This window comes from Simochromis diagramma, unplaced genomic scaffold, assembly GCF_900408965.1.
Source record: "Simochromis diagramma unplaced genomic scaffold, fSimDia1.1 OVJJ01000421.1, whole genome shotgun sequence".
Classification (NCBI taxonomy): Eukaryota; Metazoa; Chordata; class Actinopteri; order Cichliformes; family Cichlidae; genus Simochromis; species Simochromis diagramma.
The window spans coordinates 9,293,900-9,315,030 of record NW_024387250.1 but is presented as its reverse complement, the minus strand read 5'-3'; the positions used below and the strand labels follow the sequence as shown (position 1 = coordinate 9,315,030).

Here is a 21,131-nt window from a genome sequence, read left to right as displayed (position 1 = left end):
CATAATTTTTTTTGAAGAGGGGGGAAAAAAAATCTGGTTCCACATGTTTTATATTTTTTCCTACAGAAGCCATAACCGTTTAATAATAAGCTCTAACACTCTGCAGCATTTCAGCCGCCATCACTATGCTTCCACATGTTCAAAGACGATGGTTGTCGCTTACTGTTAATACCTTCCCTTCCTCTACCTCCTCCTCCTTCCACCTGTCCCGTCACGTTACAGGAGCTGCTACCTCTTGTGCTGTCTTTCGAGCTCCCTGCAATCATGCAGTCTGACCCCAGCTCGCCCACTGTGCAGCACATCTCGCAGACCTACAACCTCACAGTCTCCTTCAAGCCCCCGACACGTCTCTATAGAGCCACAGGTGTTGTTCGCGGCTCACAGAATAATGCCAACGCAGTCAAGGTAAGAAGGATCTCACGGTTTAGAAGTGACTAATGGTCTGTGGCATTTGAGGGTTGTGTGAAACAGATGGTCAAGGCTTTTTGTTACTTCTTAATAAAATTATGGAGGGAAAAATGCACATTACAACTTTCCACAGACTAAAGCGATAAAAAAGTACGACATTTTAAAACACATGAAATGCATGAAACCAGCAAATGCTTACATTTTATAGCCAGGAACCAGCGAATATTTAGCTGTTGACTCATTAGTCTGTTTTAAGCATTTCCTAATACTGCACCAGCTGTATTAATAATTTAAACTCTGTAACGTCACCTTTTTACTTTGTGGCAAAATTATGGAAAGGCCAAACAGCCCTTGTGTGTCCTGTAAAATATGCTTGAACTCTGACCTCTGTACTCCTTCTCAGTCATTTCAGTTCTGTAATATTTTAGTGAATCCCCAACCATTTACATGTTGAACCACACGCCAAAAAAAGGGTTTCCTGAGCCACGCGTTAAGGCCCACCAACACTTTCGGCATGCCTCACTTTTCTCATATAAACCGCTTCATTACATTCGGCACCACAGGGGCAAGAGAGTGCTGAGAGATTTTTGGTCACTCAAACTGGACGGCTGCTAGTTTAGCTCTCCACTGCAGGGGAGACTGTGTCCCACTACTGTATCAGCAAGTCCACAAGCTCCCCTCGAATGAAACTGTACTTTAAATTAGTCTCTGAGTTTCTTGCAGTTTTTTTCTGCTGCTTGTGTATGTTCGTAATCATACTGTATGTTTCCTATATATAAACATACAGAGATGTATTTCCTCAACAGGCATCTGGCTTAGGATAGTGCCAGGGAGGTTTCTCATAAATCTCTGCCAAACAAATCATAGCCACCATTCCCCCACCCCACTACCAAGCTTTAGTTAACAACATGGAGTTAATTTTAGTTTGCCAACAGTTGCGTTTTGCATATGTGCATTTCTGCGTTCATTTATTCATCAGTGCCAGTGCACTTTTATTTGGATTTGTATGCTCGTGCGCATTTGTGTGTTCCTATGTACAGCACATGTGTTCATATGCAGAAACGTTGCCCCTGAGTTTGCGGTAGGTCTGAGGGGTCAGTCAGGACTGGGAAGAATGCCAGATGAAAGCTGAGGGATCGAATTTGTATGCTATGTTGTGTGGTGGCGTGAGACCCTTAGTGGTTTTGGCAATTCTTAAAGGTGCTCTATGGATTGTTGTCTTATGTTGGCCACAGTGTGCAGATTCCTGTAGAAGAGGGGAAATGACATACTTTACAAGGCCAAGTGATGGCTTGCAGAGACGGCAAAGAATGAGACTGTTAAGATGGCCAGCACAGTTTAAAAAAAAAAAAAAGCAATAATTTTCATTGGTTATATAGAAAACACTGGTGCTTTCTCTGAGAAAGCACCAGCTTTGCTTTACTGCTCTGTGAAACAATTACTTTGTAATCTGGCCTGGATACTGCTTAAAATGAAATGTTGTTTTAGCCTCTTGTTCGCTTATCTTTTTTCTTTTCAAGACTAACAATTCATCACATCTTTACTTTATTTAATATGCACTGTTTTATATTCATATTTTAAAAAATGCAAATTGCTAGTTATAGTCTCGTTTTCTAAGCAAAAATATTGTTCTCTTGCAACGAGTATGCATCCAAAATGAGATGCATTATTTAATATTCCTGCCTGAAAAGTTAAATCGATGAATGGATTTGCGTTTATTTAGAAGTTATCAAAGGCCACAGTCAAACATTTATTGGTGGTTCCTCATGAGAGGATTCATGGCTTCGCTAAGTGTCTTTGTATAATGGATTGAATACTAAACAGTAATTTGATAACTTGCTATCATAGACAGAATAGTTTTTTTTGTTTTTTTTTTGTAATGACTGCACTTAATATACACAAATGTTTCTGTACATAAGCTAATAGCACCAAGGCACACTCAAAATCCAAGTGGTGCTTAACATCAACACGTTAACAAATGCTTAAGTTGGCTGCTTGGTTCATTGAGACTGTGGATGCCAACACTATGAAATGTACATTATTGAAGTATTAGTATAACCTATGAATTGCTCTGTATAATTTCACAGGTTGTCTCTGATCTAAATCTTATGTGACTCCGTGTCCTTAATTTGTAACTACCATATTTCTTTAAACACAGATGTTCCAATGATGCCACCAGCGTGTGCGTGTGCGTGTGTGTGTGTGTGTGTGCGTGTGTGTGTGTGGTCCTCACCTTTCCTGCATGAGAAATAGGGAGGGCTGGATTGGCAACTACAAAGGAAAGTCAAGACAGCATTTTGGGTGCAATTTCAGGAGGACTCAAGTAGAAAGAGGAGCCATTCATAGGAAGACTAAGATGAAATCCATTAAAAGAGCTAAATCTCAAAGAATGATCAGATGGCTATCGTGCATAACAATTTACAGCAGGGAACATTTTGCTGTTTTTCAGTTGCCTTAGCAGTCATGCGAAGAGTTTTCACAGGACAATGTCCTGTACAATGCTCAAAGAAATTGCAAAATACCCAAGAGCTACATCTGAGACGACGTGCCTCAGTTAGCATGTTAAAGTTCATGACAGTCCAATTAGGAAAAACGCTGAACAAGTATGGCTTATTTGGGAGGCTTGCCAAGAGAAAGCCTTTTCTCTTTAAAGAAAACGTGGCAGTGCAGCTTAGGTTTGCAGCACTTTATCTGAACAAACAACAAGACTTCTGGAAGAATGTTCTTTGAACAGATGAGACGTGATCTCCAAAGTGGACATGTCTAACTAAAATGCAGAGCGCCACGTTTGATCAAAACCGGCTGGTCAACACAAACACGCCATACCGTCTGTCAAGGATTGTGGTGGAGGGGTGACGATTTTGGCTGGTTTTGCAGCTACAGGAACTGGGCACATTGTAGTCATCGAGTCAACCATGAACTCCCCTGTACAGCAGAGTATTCTAGGGTCAAATGTGAGGCCATCTGTCTGACGGCTAAAGCTTGGCTGAAATTGGGTTGTGCAACAGAGCAGTGATTCCAAGCACACCAAAAAATCTATATCAGAATGTCTGACATGCTGTGGCAGGACCTTTAGGATGGCTGTGAGTTGAAGAATATCTGCAAGCTGTGAACTGAAAAAGCACTGTAAAGAAGAGTGGGGCAAAACTCTTTGTTATTGTGTAAAGCATCCTTGAGTTTCTTGAATCATGGGATTTGCTTATTTTTGCACACGACTGCAGAGAATCCTGTGAAAAATGGTTTTTGGTTTTTTTTACTTTTAAATCTAATTGGTGATTATCCTGTGAGATAAAATATACTAAAATATATGTTTTCTTTTGTAATCCCTGTTCAGAGAGGTACAGCTCTGCTACTGGAGCACCTGGCCGGTAGCCTGGCTAGCACTATCTCAGTGACCACCCACCTGGACATCGCACCGCAGCACCACCTCTTCATGAAGGGACGCAATGGCAGCAACATCAAGCACATCACCCAAAGGACGGGAGCTCAGATCCACTTCCCTGATCCCAACAGCCCCCAGAAGAAATCTACAGTCTACATTCAGGGCACCATCGAATCTGTGTGCTTGGCACGGCAGTACCTCATGGTATTCATCTTCAGTGTGTGTTTAATTTATTGACAACTGAAAAAAAGAATGCTAAACTGCTAAGCCAGCCCCTTCCAACTTTGTTTTTGTGGTTAAGAGATGGCATTTGCGTTATATTCTTACATGTACAGATTCCACATACTGTGTGGTAGCTAGAATGGATGCCACTGTTTCATCAGTATCATCATGGTATGTGTGAATGATGCATGGGTTTTCAGATGTGAGTTAGGAAGTAAACCACGATTGCCTTGAGGGTTTTGAATAGCCTTGGGAGAGATTTGCTTGGCTCTAGTCGAGCTGCTGAAATGTCTGTCAGATAAACAAGAATCTCAAGGTTAGCACACATGGTTCATAGCTGCTACATACCTGCATGTAAGATGGACACAATTAGTTTGGCTTGACTTCTTTATGTCCTTTCTATGCCTTTAAAAAAGAAAAAGATCCTCATGGTAATGGGTTGACCTGCTTTCTGTGGTAGATTCTAGTGGACTGGATATCAACCTGACTGTAATTCAAAGATTACGTTAAAGTTTGGACCAAAGATAGCACTTCATATTTAAATTTCACTTGGTTAAAATGCTCAGCGGTCATTCTTGTCTTGTTTCCCATGACCACTGAGGCTACCCGAATCTTAAATTACTTAGGAGTATAATCAGAGGTCTGTTTCAGATATGTGTAAAAGTGATGGCTGTTTAATTACTGTTGGCTTCAGGCTTCGGCTGAGCTGGTGTGTATATGACATCTCAGCTGTAAACAGCTTTGGCTTTCTGTTTGGACATCCATAATGTGGGGCAGTAATTCTGCAAGAGCTGCCTTCTCTTTGTCTGCGGTCTCCCAGTTGGCCCCAAAGACATTTAGCAAATGCCAGAGTTGTTTCAGTGACCAAACATGACTTTCTTTTGGAATTGAAATGGGACACACAAGAAGGAGCTTCTTAAGTGTCTTACACTAGTGAAGAGTAAAGAATTTAAAAAAAAAAAAAGATTAATAAGAGATGAGATGGAGAAGAGAGGAGAAACAAAAAGCAATGAGTGCGAGAGGATCGTAGAAATGAACAAAGGGCATAAAAAGGGCTAGGTGAGGTGCTGTAAACTAGATGCAGAATAGGCATACAGGAGTGGGAGAGGCCTCCTTCTCGCGGTAGTGCACTGTGTGATTTGGCTTCTCATAGCCAGACTATAGATTATAGCTCCAATCTCAAGCCCCGTCAGAGCCAGTCTGGCTCTGCTCTCTGCTGCTAATTACACCCACTCACAATAGGAGCACTGTCCAGCTCTCAGCCCAAAATATAGATGTCTGTGGTGCTTGTGGTGGTGATCATGCAAAACAGATTGCTGTTGGCGGAATTTCCCAAACTCAGTGTGGGATGAATCCAGCACTGAATCTTGTATTTATTGGTATGACCAACTTGCTCTACAAATGATATACTACTATTGAGAAACGGCTTATATTACTGGAGCACCAGTGCAAACTTGAAAGATTTTCAAAGAGACTGGTGTGCAGCTGACATAAGAAAATGAACTTTTATTACAAATATGTATTTATTTTGTCTTTGCTCCACAGGGCTGTTTGCCTCTGGTATTAATGTTTGACATTAAAGAGGATATTGAGGTGGAGCCCCAGTGTATCACAGCGCTAATGGAGCAGCTGGATGTCTTCATCAGTATCAAACCAAAGCCAAAACAGCCCAGCAAGGTATGACTTCAAGCCCACACTCACACGGCACGGAAAGTTGGGATTTCAGGCACTGGTACTGACTTGGCTTTGAGAAAGGCAATTTAGTCTTTAAGCTACAGCTACTTCTATCCAAACCAAAATATTTTAACTGTTTCAATGGATTGTCACAAAGTGCTGAAACCTAATGACCTTAGTAAACCCCTGATCTTGCCTTGAGCATCATCATGTGGTTAATCTCTGTGGTTTCATGGCAGCAAATCCAAAGAATGGGTTTAAAACCGTTTAAAACCATAGTCATATTAACAGTATAGTGTTATCGCACCATAAAGAACATAGAAACAGTTCCAAATGCTGCATCATCTATGGCTTATTAAGATGGCTTTAGTCCATTTAGCTCACAGTCCACTTTTATAGATGTGCTTTCAAAATAAACAAAGACCCACATCAAAATCAAGAATATTGTTATTATCAGATTTACTTCGAATTTAGTGGCGGTTAGCAAATGTTTGCATGCAAACACATCATTTTTATTATAAGCTTAAATGAGAAGCTCCTAGTGTTGTTTAAATTAAATAGTTATTTGTTTCCTTTTTTTTAACTAGGAGAGATTGTGTATCCAGGATCATGCTTCAACATTTCCAGTGGCATTAAAAATCATATTTCTAGAGGATATGTTTACATACACATTCATACAAGCAAGTTATTCTATGTGCTTTCTATCACATTCACACTCTGACGGCTGCATCGGGAGCAACCTTCCAATTAGGAGATGAACTGAACCACAGCAGCTCCTTAAATATATCCCTTCACAGTTTTGACTGTTGCATGTAAAAAGAGCATAACAAGACACTGGCTAAAAAGTGATCAGTGGCTGGATAAAGTACAAGAAATGCTCATTTTTTGAGGACTAAAACAGGCACCCATAGGAAACTGGACCACATTTCTATAATATTATGAACATCGTAGACTAAAGAAAGTGCCCCGTGTTATTACCGTGTATTTATTCTGCTGTCAACTTTTAGTTACCAGGTTTTATACTTCTCAATTTTTCTTCTTCTCAAAGAAAAAATAGTTTGGGGGGGGGGGGGGTTGTTTTTTAAAAGGAGCTAATTTTTCTTCTTTATGCATTTTACACTTGGGACTGTAATATGTACTTGACAGAGTAATGATTACTTTAGGAGGCAGTGTACAGACACAGTGTTGAGTGTCCTCCTCTGTAACACTAGCTGTGCACTCTGTATTGACCGTTACAGAGCTCCTACCAGGCAAAATAACCAAATAAGAGTAATGTATTTACTTAACTAAAGAGAGGAAATATTCCATCACAGCTGTTTGCTGCTCATATAGTTGCACACAGAGTAGATGTAGATTCTGAAAATGAAGCACACAGAAAAGAACCACTTGCTTACATGAATAAATGTTACACAATGCCAGCATGTTACAGCAATGATAAAAAATTATAGCATAAAAATCCACCAAATATAAACTTTTATTTTTTTAGCACCGTTGCTTCACAGCAAGAACGTTCTGAGTTTCGATCTCCTGGTTTGTTGGACTCTTTGTGTGGAGTTTGCGTGTTCTCGCAGTGCCTGCGTAGGTTTCCTCCAGGTGCTCTGGTTTCCGTGCACAGTCCAAAGACACGCTTGTTAAATTAACTTGTTTTTCTAAGGTGGCCGTAGGTATTCGTGTGAGCGTGTGGGGTTGTGATGGACTGGCAACCTGTACAGGGTGTAACTCATGCCTTGCCCTGCGGCAGCTTCAATGCACTCTACACCCCCCCACCCACTGCAAACCTGAACTAATTAAACGAGTAACAAAGTGGATGAATGCCTTAACCTTCAGCCAGTCTCATAATTGATTCAAGCATCTGGCATATACTACACTCAGTTTCCACAGTGGTCTTATCTTAAGAAATCACAACATGTATAATCGACTACATTAAAAAAAGCCAAACATCCAGTAAACATTAAAGTTTAGACGAAAATGTGTCCTTTTCTCCCATAGAAAAAGACAGCTGCTGTCCTACTTGTTCAAATGCAGCGTCAGAGAAGGGAAAAAAACGACTGCTCGAGAAACAAATAAGCCACTGTTCCATTTCAGTTACTTTCCATCAAATGACAGCATGACATTGAAGTAAATTATGGATTGCCTTGTCATATTTCATCACTGCTAAAACTTAGAAAGGGAAAAACTGGATCCCTGTACCAACACAGTGAAGGGTTTTGGCAAGTCTGCATCTGCCACAGTGGGGAATCGCAGTCTCTCCTCTGCACAGCCTGCCATGCATGTTTCATCTGCTGGACAGGGCCACTCTGTTTTTTTTAGTAGGAAAAGCTGAAGCATAACAAAAAGTAAGTGGCTTCATTCTTGGTAAATTAGGTAGAAATTTGGAGTTAAGCTCAATGACCTTTAATTAAATGTAGCTTCTATTAGTGAAATCTGTTACTCAATCTTTGGCACGCCTTTTTTGTATATACAATTGATCTAATGTTTATAATAGTCTGCTGTTGTACACGTAGTATTCCTAGTCATATTTCACTGTTTGGCCTCAACCTGACCTGCTCATCAAGGTGCCTACGTCCCACCCTGAGTCAGGGCTCAATGCCCAAACCAGACGGGCCTGTGTGGAAGTGCCAGTATAAACACCGACCCAGCCCAGATCCTCTTAAGAACCCTTCACTTAAACATTTTAATGAGGTGACAGAAATAATCCAAAAGGCCAGTCTAAATGGGTGCCACAGCCTGTCTGCTTCAATCACTTTGGCAGTCCTGTAGAGGAGGGTGTGCACGTGTGTCAGGGATATTCACCGCTGATTGAAAAAAAAAAATTCAGAAGCTCAATTTTGGCAAAATGCAAAAAGCCAGCACTTTGATTTATATTTGATGTTTGGTAAGATCGAATAAAGCAAGGTTTCCAGTCATTTCTTTCAATGATTCCAAATCTGATTGTGAATTTTGTGTTTTTCTGTTCTTTTTACAGTCTCTTATTTTCTTCTCTCATATCAGACAGATATGTTGATCAAGAAACACTGTCTCTCTCACTGTCGTTCCTCCCCCATCTCCTTCTTTCTCCCACACTGCCTCAATGTTTATCCTTCTAATCTACCCTTAATTCCCTCTTCCTTCCTCACATTTTATGTTTGTCTTCTCCCTCAGCCTCCCTTTCACTCCCTATCTATGGTACCAACATTCCCTACCCTATCTCTCCCTTGCTCCTCCTCTTTCTTTTCTCTTCTGCCTCCTAGTTTCCTGTTTATTTCCATGTCCATCCCACTTGTTCCCGTTTTCACCAGTTTCTCATCGCCTCTTCCTTCTCTCTCGATCTCTCCCAGTCTGTGATAGTCAAGAGTGTGGAGAGGAATGCAGTCAACATGTACGAAGCCCGAAAATTCCTCTTGGGTCTCGAGAGCAATGGAGTGGTGTCTTCCTCACCCCCTGTGGCACTGAATGCCGGCACTAATGGTCCATCCCCATCTCTCATCTGCCCTGTTGGCCTGGACATCCTGGCCTCAGCTGGCCTGGGGCTGAGTAATCTTGGTAATCACAATGTTTAACTTGCTAAGAAATAATGCTAAATAATGCTTTCTCTATGATTGGGGGAGGGGGAATAAGATGTTACCTTTTTATTTCGTGCACAAAATGCAACAGATTAAATTGTATCATGATAGAAGAACTAATATCTTCATGAATCAGTGTCATTCCCAGGCGTGTAACACAAAGTAGTCTCTTTTAGAATTTTCATTGGTTTACTGAATTGAAAAACACAATCCCCCTTTACATAAATCACAGCTGGTGACTCACTGCATCTCTATATGACCTTTACAGTAGGAGCTGTGTGGACGCAAGTCCAAATCTGCACATCTTTGATCAGTCAACCATCAGAAAATAACCTCGGTACACATGTAGTTGCAGCACTTTGAATGATTTATGAGTTTATGAATCACAGGATGATGAACGGTTCTTATCGCGTAGGAGTTTGTCTGCAGCGCTGACCTCAACATCTGAGCCCAACAGAGTCCAGAACTGTTGAGATTAGGGGACATTTTTGTTTCCATGGATGACTTTCAATTGGTTGTAAGAGTGCGTGCAGTGTATAACAAATCTTTAGTCACAGTTATCAGATTTTTGCATTCTTCTGATAAAAATTTTGGAGATTCAGTCTGTTTAAAAAAAACAAACAAAAAAAACCCATGGAATTTAGGACATGATTTATATATCAGAGGCAGTCGGAAAGGCAGATAGGATAAGCTGACAGGAAGTGGCTCATTCCTGTAAGCACTAGCTGGCAGTAGATCTGTTGCAATTTATCTGTTAGAAATTTAAATATAAATGCAGTATGTCATCAAATGGTAACCACAGCAAATCTGCATTACATTACTGGAACGTGTTTATTTTCTCCTACCACTGACTTGGACCATATGTGATAGTCAAGATGTTGAGTATGTATTTGTGCTGAGAATTTTCTGTGATAATGGGTTTATTTTTGTTATAATTTTGGAAAACCTAGCACAAATGTTTTAGCATATCTTCTGTTAGTTTTGATGAGCATGTGTTCAGTTTATGATTGGATTGTCCCCCCAGAAAATGAGATTAAAGATTGGCTGCAAAAAAGCTCGGTGTGCCAGGAGAGTGCCCGTACAGTAGAAATCTTTTTTTGCTGTTTCATTTAAACTCAGGGGCCCCGGGTGAAGCTGTGGACGGCCACATCCTGGCCTTTAGTAATTGCTACATGCTTTTCTTCTTCAGATTACAGACCAGTGTGCCAGAAGAATCCCTGGCCTTATTCCTGGAGCCAAAGTAGCCCCTTGTTAAAGCCACAGACCTGCTTCTTTCTGTTTTCATACACTGCGTTTGGGTTAAGACACCAAGCACCACATTGTTGGTGTTCTCGATACCATAGTTTTATTGGGTATGAGGACACACTAGACGTGTACTTATGCATCCATGACCTTGTAGAAATTTAAGAAATTCTTGCTCTCATTTGCTGTTGGGTTGATGGCAGTTTGATGGAATTCCAGTTAAATAGCTGGAAGACCAAGATTTTTTTTTTCTTAGTGCAACTTATGATTAGCTCGAAAAATGCACTTTGACAGGACCACCACTGATCTATTCATATACTGTCTTCTCCTTTCTTTCCTAATTTCTTTTGGTTACCCTTTAGCCTTCCTGGGTGCAACAGCATCACACTCTCTCCCCAATTCTGCTGCCCCAAACGCTGTGCTGAACAGCTTAAACTCTTCCATGAGCCCTCTGCAGACCCCAAGCCCCAGTAACCCCACTCCTTCCCCCTCCCTCTGGCCAAGTTCACTCACCAGCACCCAAGGTTTGTATATAGTACTGCCAGTAGCTCTTATGGTAAATCTGTATTTAATTTATTTATTTTTTATTCACAAATTGTGTCTTGATGCATGCTTGACATGAAAGAGTAAAATCCTTACAAATGTCTCAATCTTTATTTTAATTTTTGGTAATTCAGGTAATGTATAACATGACAAAAAGCCCTGTAACATTTTTCTTATTACTTTGATATTTTGGAAACTTAAGGCTTCTCGTCTCAGCTGATGCTGCATCCTGCCACTCAGGCCACCCTGAGCAGCATCCTGCTGTCCGGTGTGCCAAGTTATACACCGAACACACCATCTCCTCCACCTGGCCTCGCCCCCATAGACAAGCAGCCCAACGGGGTCCCTGAGTGCACCCTGAATGGACATGTCAAGGTTGGGCCCTTACCAACTTTATATTGTATCACCTCGCTCTACGTTTTGAATGACTGTGATAATAATTATTTTTTATTTTTTGTGTGGGCATGCACATGTATAGCACTCTGGCTCAGTGTATGGGAGGATAACAACGGCGTCAATTGCAGAAAATGTCTTGAGTCCAGCTCCATGTGACTCAGTCCAGGAAGCCAGTGGCCACAGTCCATCAGAACCACGGTCAAGCAAGTCCAGCCCGGACGAAGGTATTCCTCAAATCATTGCAGAGTGTCCTTGTCACTGAACACATGTGATTTGTGGCTGGATCCATGCTTTCACATTTACACCTAATTCAGACATTACCGTCTTAATACTGCAGCAGATATTGAGTCTCATCAGAGCAGGCAAAGTTTTTCCAATTACATATTGTCCAATTTTGGTGTTACTGTTGGTTTCGGATCAGATCCAAGCACTCCTGGCCATTTTCCTCTGGCATCATTAAGACATTTTCACCCAGTGATCTGCTGCTTATTGTTTATTTCCTCTCTCAGACTATTCTCAATAAACACTTGAGATGGAGTAAGTAACACATCATTAGAGTCACATTTCTTCACCATTGTTTAAACAGTTTGAACTTCTTAAGGTCCTTTTGACCATGTGTACCTAAATGCATTGAGTTGCTGTTATGTGATACAAGTAAAGCAACTGAAGAGGTGTATCTAACAAAGTGGCGTATGACTGTGTACTATATAAAATGGCTATTGAGAATAATATAAGATTAATTCTCTCTGCCAAGGAGGTCATGTGATTGGTTTGGTTTGTCTCAAGTTAACGCCCCTCTCCCCCAACCCCTCCCTGAGCCTGGTTCTTCCAGGGGTTTCTTCCTGTTAAAGGGGAGTTTTTCCTTCCCACTGTCACTAAGTGCTTGCTCAAAGGCGGCCACCTGGGTTTTGGGGTTTTCTTAATGTAAAGGCCCGGAGGTGATGTACAGATTTTTATGAACGTTTTTCATTCGTATCTTCACCGTTTTTAATTAAAACATTTAACTTGGCTAAAAAGTCATTTTGAAAGTGTGCACTTATTCACAACTGCGCACTTTTTGTGGTGAGTCATTTATAACAAACAAAGTCTTATGATTTATGTGTTGTTACAGCCTTGGACTGACAAAATGTTTGAGCTGTTAAAAGTTTCAGCTCAGGTTTGTTGGACCTTAGCTTTGCAGACTTAACATAAATGTCCAAATCAGGATTTTCCACTTGAGATTTATGCAACCCTTAAACCCACTTTGAGGAAAATACCTTTATTGTACCCACGTTTTACTTCTCTATACTGTCCTCCTAACCTCATACGCTTTCTGACTACATTCACTGGCGTGGAGACAGATTAACTGCTGGTCTCCTCGCGGTTCAGAAAGGCCCTCGTTTCCTCTGTGTCTTACACTCGCGGTTTTCCCCTCAAACCTTCACTCTCACGCGTCTCGTTTTTCCCCGCTGTTTTTAAAGTTTGTCCTCCCTCGACGCGGTGTGTCCAGTTAAGTTTTCCTCTCCCTCCCTTACCACCTCCTGTGTCCCAGAATGTGTTTGCGCTGGCTTGCCTCGTACAGCTTAACTCCGCTGTGTCAGTTGAAGGTGTCTGGGGATATTGTTCAAACATTAAACCCCAGAGAACTTCGTTTAAGTGGCTGACATCATATTATTTTACAGTATGCGACCCATGTATACTCACACGTGCACATCCTGTTGCACAGAGCAGGTCCTTGTTGGGTTAAAAGCAGAGAAGCGGATGAAAAAGCACTATAATCACAGCTGGTGTGTTTTTAATTAATCTAGAATTCAAGTGAGACCTGTCACACTTTCTCACAAGCTCACAAGCTAAACATACTCATTCATACTGAATGACCCAGTCACTTCTGAGTGCAGGCTGTGTTATGGTATAAATTGAAACTGATGAAACCTAAGGTATTACAGCTATTGTTGTCATTATGTGTATTTTGTCTGCACAGAAAAAAGAGAATATTCACCATTTGTCCATGTTTATTCCTTCAGGCTCTGACACATTTGTAGAAGTGGGCATGCCCAGAAGCCCCTCGCACTCCGCTAATGGAAGTGAGTTGAAACAGATGCTGGCGTCATGTAAGACATCATCAGGAAAACGACAGGCTGTGGAGCTCCTGCAGGGCACCAAGAACTCCCATCTACAGTATGTCTGAATCATTTATGACTTCTGTTGTTACTTTTTAGCATCTCTTCCAAAATCTTTTACAGATCATGCTCCTAAAGTTTGATAGTATTCTTTAAATATTGATCTTTACAGACATTAAGATAAGCCCAGAAACAATGGGATCATTTTTATTTTTAAACAATAATAATGCATAAAGTCACAGACTATCCCAAACTGGAGCTACCAGCTGTGGTACGTTATACACATTATACTGGACAGCATTGTTGTTATTATGATGGCTAACTCTATGTTTATAATAATCCCAGTACATCAGCTGTTTTTGAAATGGTGCAGTGGGATCCATCAACTTTGCCTTGTTTTTTTCTGTATAGATGCTCTGACAGTTGTGATGTTAATATCAAACATGGCCAAAGTTTGAAATAATGAGGTCTGCAAATGTGCAAGTAATCCCCTTTGAGCTGAAAGCTCAGGCTTCAGACTGTTTTAACTGCTTAGCTGTTTAGCGGTTTGGCTCTGTTTGATGTCAGTCAGAAGAGATATCTTTAACACGGTTATCTCAAGTGCGCAGCTCTGGCTGTGTGAGCACAGAAACCCCACCCAGCCGATCTTCATATTTTTTGTTTGAGAGGGACAGCCAGTCAGAAGAAAGTTGCATGAAAGGGAGCATTGTGTGTTGAATTGTGATTCATGCAAAATTACTCGAGTCCAAAAACTGTACTCTGCTGCTACAAATTCGAATATACATCAGCATTCATGAGAGCGAGCACTTTTCCACGAGTAGCTGCTAGACACGACTCAGCTTTACTCGGTTTCAGTCGTTTTCTATTAGAATTGAGTCAGGCACCTTATGTGACTGAGGTGGTAATAGCAAAGTCACATGATGTCTTTTGTATGCGACACAAACGTAATAGAATAACGGAGGCCGTTGAGGCTCAGCCGCTTTTTGTTAGACCGCTGTGTTGTTGGTTTTTTTTTTTTGTACTTAGAACCCCGGCTGAGTAAGTACTAAAAAAGTACCTGGTGCCAAAAATTGAAAATCCTTAAAACCGAGGCAAGTCGAGCTGAGTAGATACTAGTGGAAAAGGGATAATGGAGATGCTAGTTACTAAAGGCCCTCTTTAACAGCCTGAGTGATCACGTCAGCAAAGGATGAGCTGAAGAAAGGTTATTTACTGATACAGTGCCTGTTTTAATTCCAACAGTTCTGACTGTCTCCTCTCGGACACGGAGTCCAGCTCATCAGACAGTCCTGTGGCAGATAAGAGGGCGCCGGGGAGTGAGCGGGCAGCTGAAAGGGCAGCACAACAGAACGAGAGGGAGAGAATCCGATTGGCACCTCAGACCTCCTTTGCCAACATGCAGGTACACACACACACACACACACACACACACACACACACACAGCTAACATGGAAAGAGAGGCCATGGTTTTATTGGCTTTAACCACCTGTTGAATTTTACAGGCTTTTGACTATGAACAGAAAAAGCTACTGGCAACTAAAGGTGAGTTGACATTTTTGTGCCATCAAATAGTGCAATCAGTGTCATTAGCAGTGTAACATATAATTTAGTCCCCTTAAAAAAAATCTTAATTTATTTCTTTAGCCACAAAAACATCTTTGCACTAAATATTATTTGGTGCCCAAATAATTCTTTTATAGAAACATATTTGCATCACTGCTTTTCTATATTCGCACAGCTATGTTGAAGAAGCCAGTAGTGACTGAGGTGCGCACTCCGACCAACACCTGGAGTGGTCTGGGCTTCTCAAAGTCCATGCCAGCTGAGACTATCAAGGAGCTAAGGAGAGCCAATCACGTCTCATACAAACCCAGCATGAGCACGACATATGAGGTCAGACAGAAATGAAAGTGTTTAACTTTCATTATCGTGATCAATATGTTCAATATCTCAGCATTTACTGATATTGTGTATATTATAAGAAACATTATTTGCCTGACTGTTGTTTTAGTAGACAGACGTTTGTGCTCTGTATTGGGATGTACAGAATTCAGTCTGAACTTGTTTCTTTTTGGTCCGCAGGGTTCCCCGCTGTCGTTGTCTCGATCCAGCAGCCGGGAAGGCGTGGGGAACGGGAGTGACTCTGACAACTGGCGTGAGAGGAACGGCACCAGCAACGGCCTAGCAAGCCACGCAGAGTTCGCCTCAGCCGTCAGCAGTCCAAAGAGGAAACAGAACAAATCTGGTCAGTAAATTTTTGTTGTTTTTGTCTTCAAATAATGATGCTGATTAACAATGAAGTGAAAGAGAACAAAATAAAGATTTAAAATGTCATTGTGAGCACTCTTGCCTCTGAATTTGATGGTTTTGCTTGTAAGAGTAATATACTCAATATAGCACTCAGGGTTGGCACGTTAAAGTCTAGTGAAGCTGCCAGTCTAGTCAATCTGCAGAACAGATGGTCTCAGTCAAAATGGTCCAAATTTTCATCTCTTTAAGCTAAACATTGTTTCATTACTTGACTGAATGAAAGAAATGTCTCTTTTTAAACTGTCGTGTAGCTGCAGAACATTTCCTCAGCAGCAGCAACTACATGGACTCTATTTCATCAGTAACGGGCACAAACGGCTGCAGCCTGAATTCGTCTCTGAAAGGCTCAGACCTGCCCGAGCTTTTCAGCAAACTGGGCTTGGGGAAGTACACGGACGTCTTCCAGCAACAAGAGGTAATCCTAATTCTGAACCAACCGTTTATCGCACAAGCTTTCATCGTCTTCCCTGGTTTAACTGTAGGGGTGGACGTGTGGGTGTGCCAGACCATTACTTCTGTCCAAAGTGAAATATCCCTGTCATTATTTGTTGTTGCTATGTTACATTCATAGTTTAATTAATTTTTCCTTAACAAGCTGTAGAATTGCATTTGTATATCAAATATTGCTGCTTGCATGGCAGGGAGGATATTATGTACATGACCATTAGTCTTGACATTTATGTTTGAAGATCTTTTCTAGATTAAGGTTGTTAAACTGGCTCGTTGCTGCTTCTAGATTGACCTCCAGACATTCCTGACACTCACAGACCAGGACCTGAAGGAACTGGGAATCACCACCTTTGGTGCCCGTAGGAAAATGCTGCTCGCTATCTCGGGTATGGAAAAAAAAAAAATTCAAAAAGAGCATTCTCTTGTTGCATTTTATCTTTCTCTGTGCTGTCAGCTGCATGACACTGCAAATAAAACATTTGCATAACAACGCAGAGATACCCATGTTGGTCTTTTCCTGTGCCGATAATCACTCGTACCAGCAGGAGCTTCATTCTGCCAGCTCACCTTTGCTGAAGACAGTTTCATTAATGGGTTTTTTTTATGTTTATTGTTTTGTCTGAGTGGATCCCAGCAGTCCAAAAGATAAATAATAAGTTCATATCTCAAAGTTCATAGGTGGTTCTTGTTGTCAGCAAGCCAGAATAGAAGTTAAACTGGTCAAATTTCTGAGAGGACATGCTGCAGCAGCAGCAATAAATGGGATTCAAGCAAATTCTTCTCTGATGAGTGTTTCGGTATTTTCCCAGCTGCTCCAGCTGCCTGTCTCATGCTGATGCAGACTCTTCCCTGTTGTTACACTTGATCTAATGTGAATGTGGTGGGTGTCACACTTCATTACTGACATTATAATAGCCTGCACGAGTTAATCATGTCTGTGTTGGGATCATGAGCTTCCTGTCATGGTTATTGTTTAAATGTTCAGTTCACAAACGTCTGACCAGAGTCAGGGTTGACAGCGAGGGCAATGAGGGGAAATGTCGAGGTCAGCACTATGATTATTAAGGAAGCAGAGGGATCCAAGGCCAGGATCGGTTTTGCTGCCTGTCGCCTCAGCCAAGTCGAGGTCAACTTTCATCTCCGCTGACCGACTCTAGAGCTTGAAAACTGCATATTGCGCATCTCTGTCTGTCTTTCTGTGTTTTTGCTTCTCATAAAAAGATAGAATACCAGTCAAGGCAATCCAGGTTTTAACTTCCTGCTGGTGTGCCAGTAAAAAGAGCTGCTGGAGCGAGCTGCCTGCCTCCAGTAATCATACTGAAGGTTTATGCTGGCACCGACAGACTGCGGCTATCGTATGAATAACTGAGAGATGCCAGGGTGTTCTTGAGACATTTTTATGAAATCATTTTGTCCAAACTGCTGTGTAAAAACAGATGGACACAAAGAGGGGTTTTGTTGATCTGAGCAATTCTGTAGTGCTTTGAATCCAATTTTCTTGTCACTGTAGATCAGTGAGGGCTGCAAAGACATGGCAACATTCTCCACGGTTATATTTATTTTTACTTTGATTTGCTGCAATTCCCATCGCAACAATGGAAGTTACCCCACATTAAACATTATGTTTGTATCACCTTTGCTGCTCCTGATGTTTTGCGGTTATCTTTTTTTTTCCTGCCCACAGAACTAAACAAGAACCGGAGGAAACTATTTGAGCCACCCATCAGGTCCTCCTTCCTGGAAGGGGGGGCAAGCGGCCGCCTCTCCCGCCAGTTTCACGCTGAGATGGCCAGCGTCAGTGGGCGATGGTAGGCGCCTCCAGAGCTCCAGTCATCGGAGAACCGTCCATAAAGAAGACCAGAGTCCAGCATCTTAGAGTGGCGTCTAGGTTTCGGTGGTTGTTTACCCTTTTTCAGCTTCAGCTGAATTGAGACTGTTCGCAAAGTTGCATTGCCATATAGCGCATTTATAAATACTTTTTTTTTTAAAAGCCATAGTTTTACCTGAAGTGCCAACAACAACAAAAAAAGGGATTTCTCAGATACATGAAGTTCAGTGTTATTGCCTTATAAATCCACTAGTCTCTTGTTGAGCATTTATATATGAAGGGTGTGGTTTTGGTTCTGTCCAGTATTTCTGTCCACTTTTTGTTCAAGGGAACAGGCAGAATGATTAGTACATCATTTTACACATTGGTACTACCTGCATTTGTATTATGCTCTTGTATCAGTGACATGCACTTTAATAATACTAGATTTTTGCCTGTGAGAGCCTTATTCCTTAGATTGAAATGAAACTATGCATTTTTTTATTGACTTAAAGCACAGATGCATTTTCTACCAAGCCAAAAGTAAGCACTTAACCAGTGACATTAGCACAGCACCAAATGAAGTAATAATAGGTCAGCGCACTAAAGCGGTGACTTGATCAACTTTAACACATAAACCAAAGTAAATCTCATTGTGACCTTTGACTCCTTCAGTGTTTCGATTGGTGGACATTCCTCCGAGATCAGTGTTTGTGTTGAGCATCGGTTTCTCTTTCTAGACGAGACAAAAATAAGTATTTTGTATTCATTTTGCATTATGATTTTATTTTTTAGTTTTTATTACCATCTTAGGCAAATGAGTGGAATGTTTATTGGTAATCGGTTTACATATGTATTTTTTTATATTTTCATGAATGAGTGTCTATGATTATTTTGTTTTGTTTTGTTTTTTGTAATTAGTTTGCTTGTACGTTTTAGTTTTATTTCCTGCCCTTTAGTCTCTGGAGCCATAACATGGCTGTGCCATTAGACAGCAGCAGAGATGTGAGACAGTTAGGCAAAGCTTTGTAGGCCTCTTTGATTGTGTCAACAGGCAATTTTCTGTGGTTTTTCTTCTCTGTTTATAGTACTTGGTCTTTTGTTTTATCTTTTTTTCCAGTCATGGCCTCTCTGTGGCCCCTTCCATGTGCCTTAAATCTCCCAATCTGGTCTACTGTGTATCTGAAACTTTTTTTTTTTATCTTTCTGTTAGCTTAGAGTTTCAGCTAGAGCAAGGAGAGGAGGCCTATTAACAGGAACAAGGCCTTGCCTGTAATAGTGAAACGTGCCAATATCCATAACTCGTTTTTTTCAGCAGGAAGAAATTTCGTTAAGAACACTAATATTTTGCTCTGACCTTACTTTCCAGATAGGAAGTGCCATCACACAAAGAACCAGTTTTCCCACAGCCAACATGGTCTCATATTAATAGTTCTGCGAGACACAAATAGAGAACTAAAGTCACCAGAAGTACTGCGAGATCTAAGATGAAAACAAATAAAAATCTGGTATTTTCTACTATCAGTCATGTAATCTAATATCCCCAAAACCTGGTTAAGCAGTGTTTAATAAAGTAACAGAATTATGCATGCAGCGGCAGTGTTTATCACCAGAGCTTGTGTTTGCTCTGTAGCCCTGGATTATGTTCAGTCATGTGTTTTTTGAAAAGGAAAACATCCTTTTTTCCAGCAGTTCATTAACTTTGGATAACTCAAATGTTTTTTGTGTAATGTTCTTAAAATATGTCTGAGCATTTAAACTACAAGAACATCCATCTTCCAATGATGAGAGCGTTTTTCAAGTGCAATTCAAAGCCTCTTTGTGAAGTCATTTTTCCTTTTTGTTTATATTTGCAGTACAGTAGGTTTAAAAGCTAAGACTGAGTAATATTCTTAGTTTAAATGAACAAGACCTGTATAAACTCTTAAAGTATGTACAAGACACTTCTGAAAAATTATCACTGCAAGTGCGTAAATGTTTATCTCAGCAGATTTAATTATGACAGACAGCAGCAGCAATCCTCGTATCGTTTCAAAGTAGTTGATCATTTATCACTTTTTTGTTTTCATTTACAGCGATTTAAAACCCTCATTTTTAACCACTTTTCCGTCCTATCTCGCATCCTATCCTATCTACTTGAGCCATTCTCAATGTGGTTGTCAAGTTAGTAACACTACACTAAGTGATATTCTGACATGGTTGCTTATGCAAACCAGGTAAATTCTTGTTTTTGTTTTGTTTTTTATTGTTTTTGTTTTGTTTTTCTGAAGTCTTAAAGAAGATGAAGAAGGCTAAAGCTTAATGTAGAAAGGGATTCTTTATTCTACAAGGAAACCCGGAGCTGCTTTTGCTCCACATGGTACTACATTTAAAAAGAAAATGGATAAATAATGTTGAGCACTGATTCTCCCAGTGCTGTGACTCGTGTTCCTGCCTAGCAGACATTTGTTTTCATCCTTCACTTTTTTTTGGATGTGTTTGCTCGGAGGGCAATAGAGGTTCTTGTCTCATCAAGTGAATGTTTCAAATTTATATATATTGCCTTGATGATGCATGTTATTGCAGCTTGATCACAGATCAGTAAAGGGACTCACCAAGTCAAAAGGTTTACTGCTAGCTTGCCTAGTCTTTGCCCTTGATTGAATAGTTTCACAATTATGTCTTTGATTTGTTTTATTTGTCAAATTAATATTCCCAAAGGGATTTATTTGAAGGAATCTTTGTACTGCAATCAAATGGTACATTTATAATGTAAATGTAAACCACTAAGGAAATGATGTATAACATAACTTTTGTACAACTTTTCATTTTTACAGTCATTGTTTTTGCGTGAGAAACGTACAATTCTGCACCATATTCCTAAGATGGATTCGTGCATAAACATTGCCATGTGGTCAACGCTCTGTTCACTGTGGCATCTGTTGATGCTGTTGTTATTCTAACTGTATTGTAGTACAGATATAAACTTTTCAGAGAATCTGTCAAGCAGGCAAAAAAATGTTTGTTCGAACATTCAAATGATATTATGAAGGTAATAAATGTATGCAAACAAAAG

The 21,131-nt window shown here is 40.6% G+C and overlaps 1 protein-coding gene across 2 annotated transcripts in view; it reads left to right on the top strand.

Moving 5' to 3' along the window:
• LOC120714823 (protein bicaudal C homolog 1-like) overlaps positions 1–21,131 on the top strand; it is a 57,165-nt gene extending 36,034 nt beyond the window's left edge. For both annotated transcript variants that reach the window (XM_040001319.1, XM_040001320.1), the window contains 15 exons: positions 223–405; positions 3,743–3,994; positions 5,558–5,689; positions 9,004–9,208; positions 10,833–10,994; positions 11,216–11,388; positions 11,492–11,633; positions 13,413–13,566; positions 14,751–14,910; positions 15,012–15,051; positions 15,248–15,402; positions 15,592–15,754; positions 16,071–16,234; positions 16,556–16,655; positions 17,954–21,131. In XM_040001319.1, the coding sequence (XP_039857253.1) occupies positions 223–405; positions 3,743–3,994; positions 5,558–5,689; positions 9,004–9,208; positions 10,833–10,994; positions 11,216–11,388; positions 11,492–11,633; positions 13,413–13,566; positions 14,751–14,910; positions 15,012–15,051; positions 15,248–15,402; positions 15,592–15,754; positions 16,071–16,234; positions 16,556–16,655; positions 17,954–18,081 (2,313 nt within the window). In that variant the 3' untranslated portion in view covers positions 18,082–21,131. The remainder of the gene's footprint in view (positions 1–222; positions 406–3,742; positions 3,995–5,557; positions 5,690–9,003; positions 9,209–10,832; positions 10,995–11,215; positions 11,389–11,491; positions 11,634–13,412; positions 13,567–14,750; positions 14,911–15,011; positions 15,052–15,247; positions 15,403–15,591; positions 15,755–16,070; positions 16,235–16,555; positions 16,656–17,953) is intronic.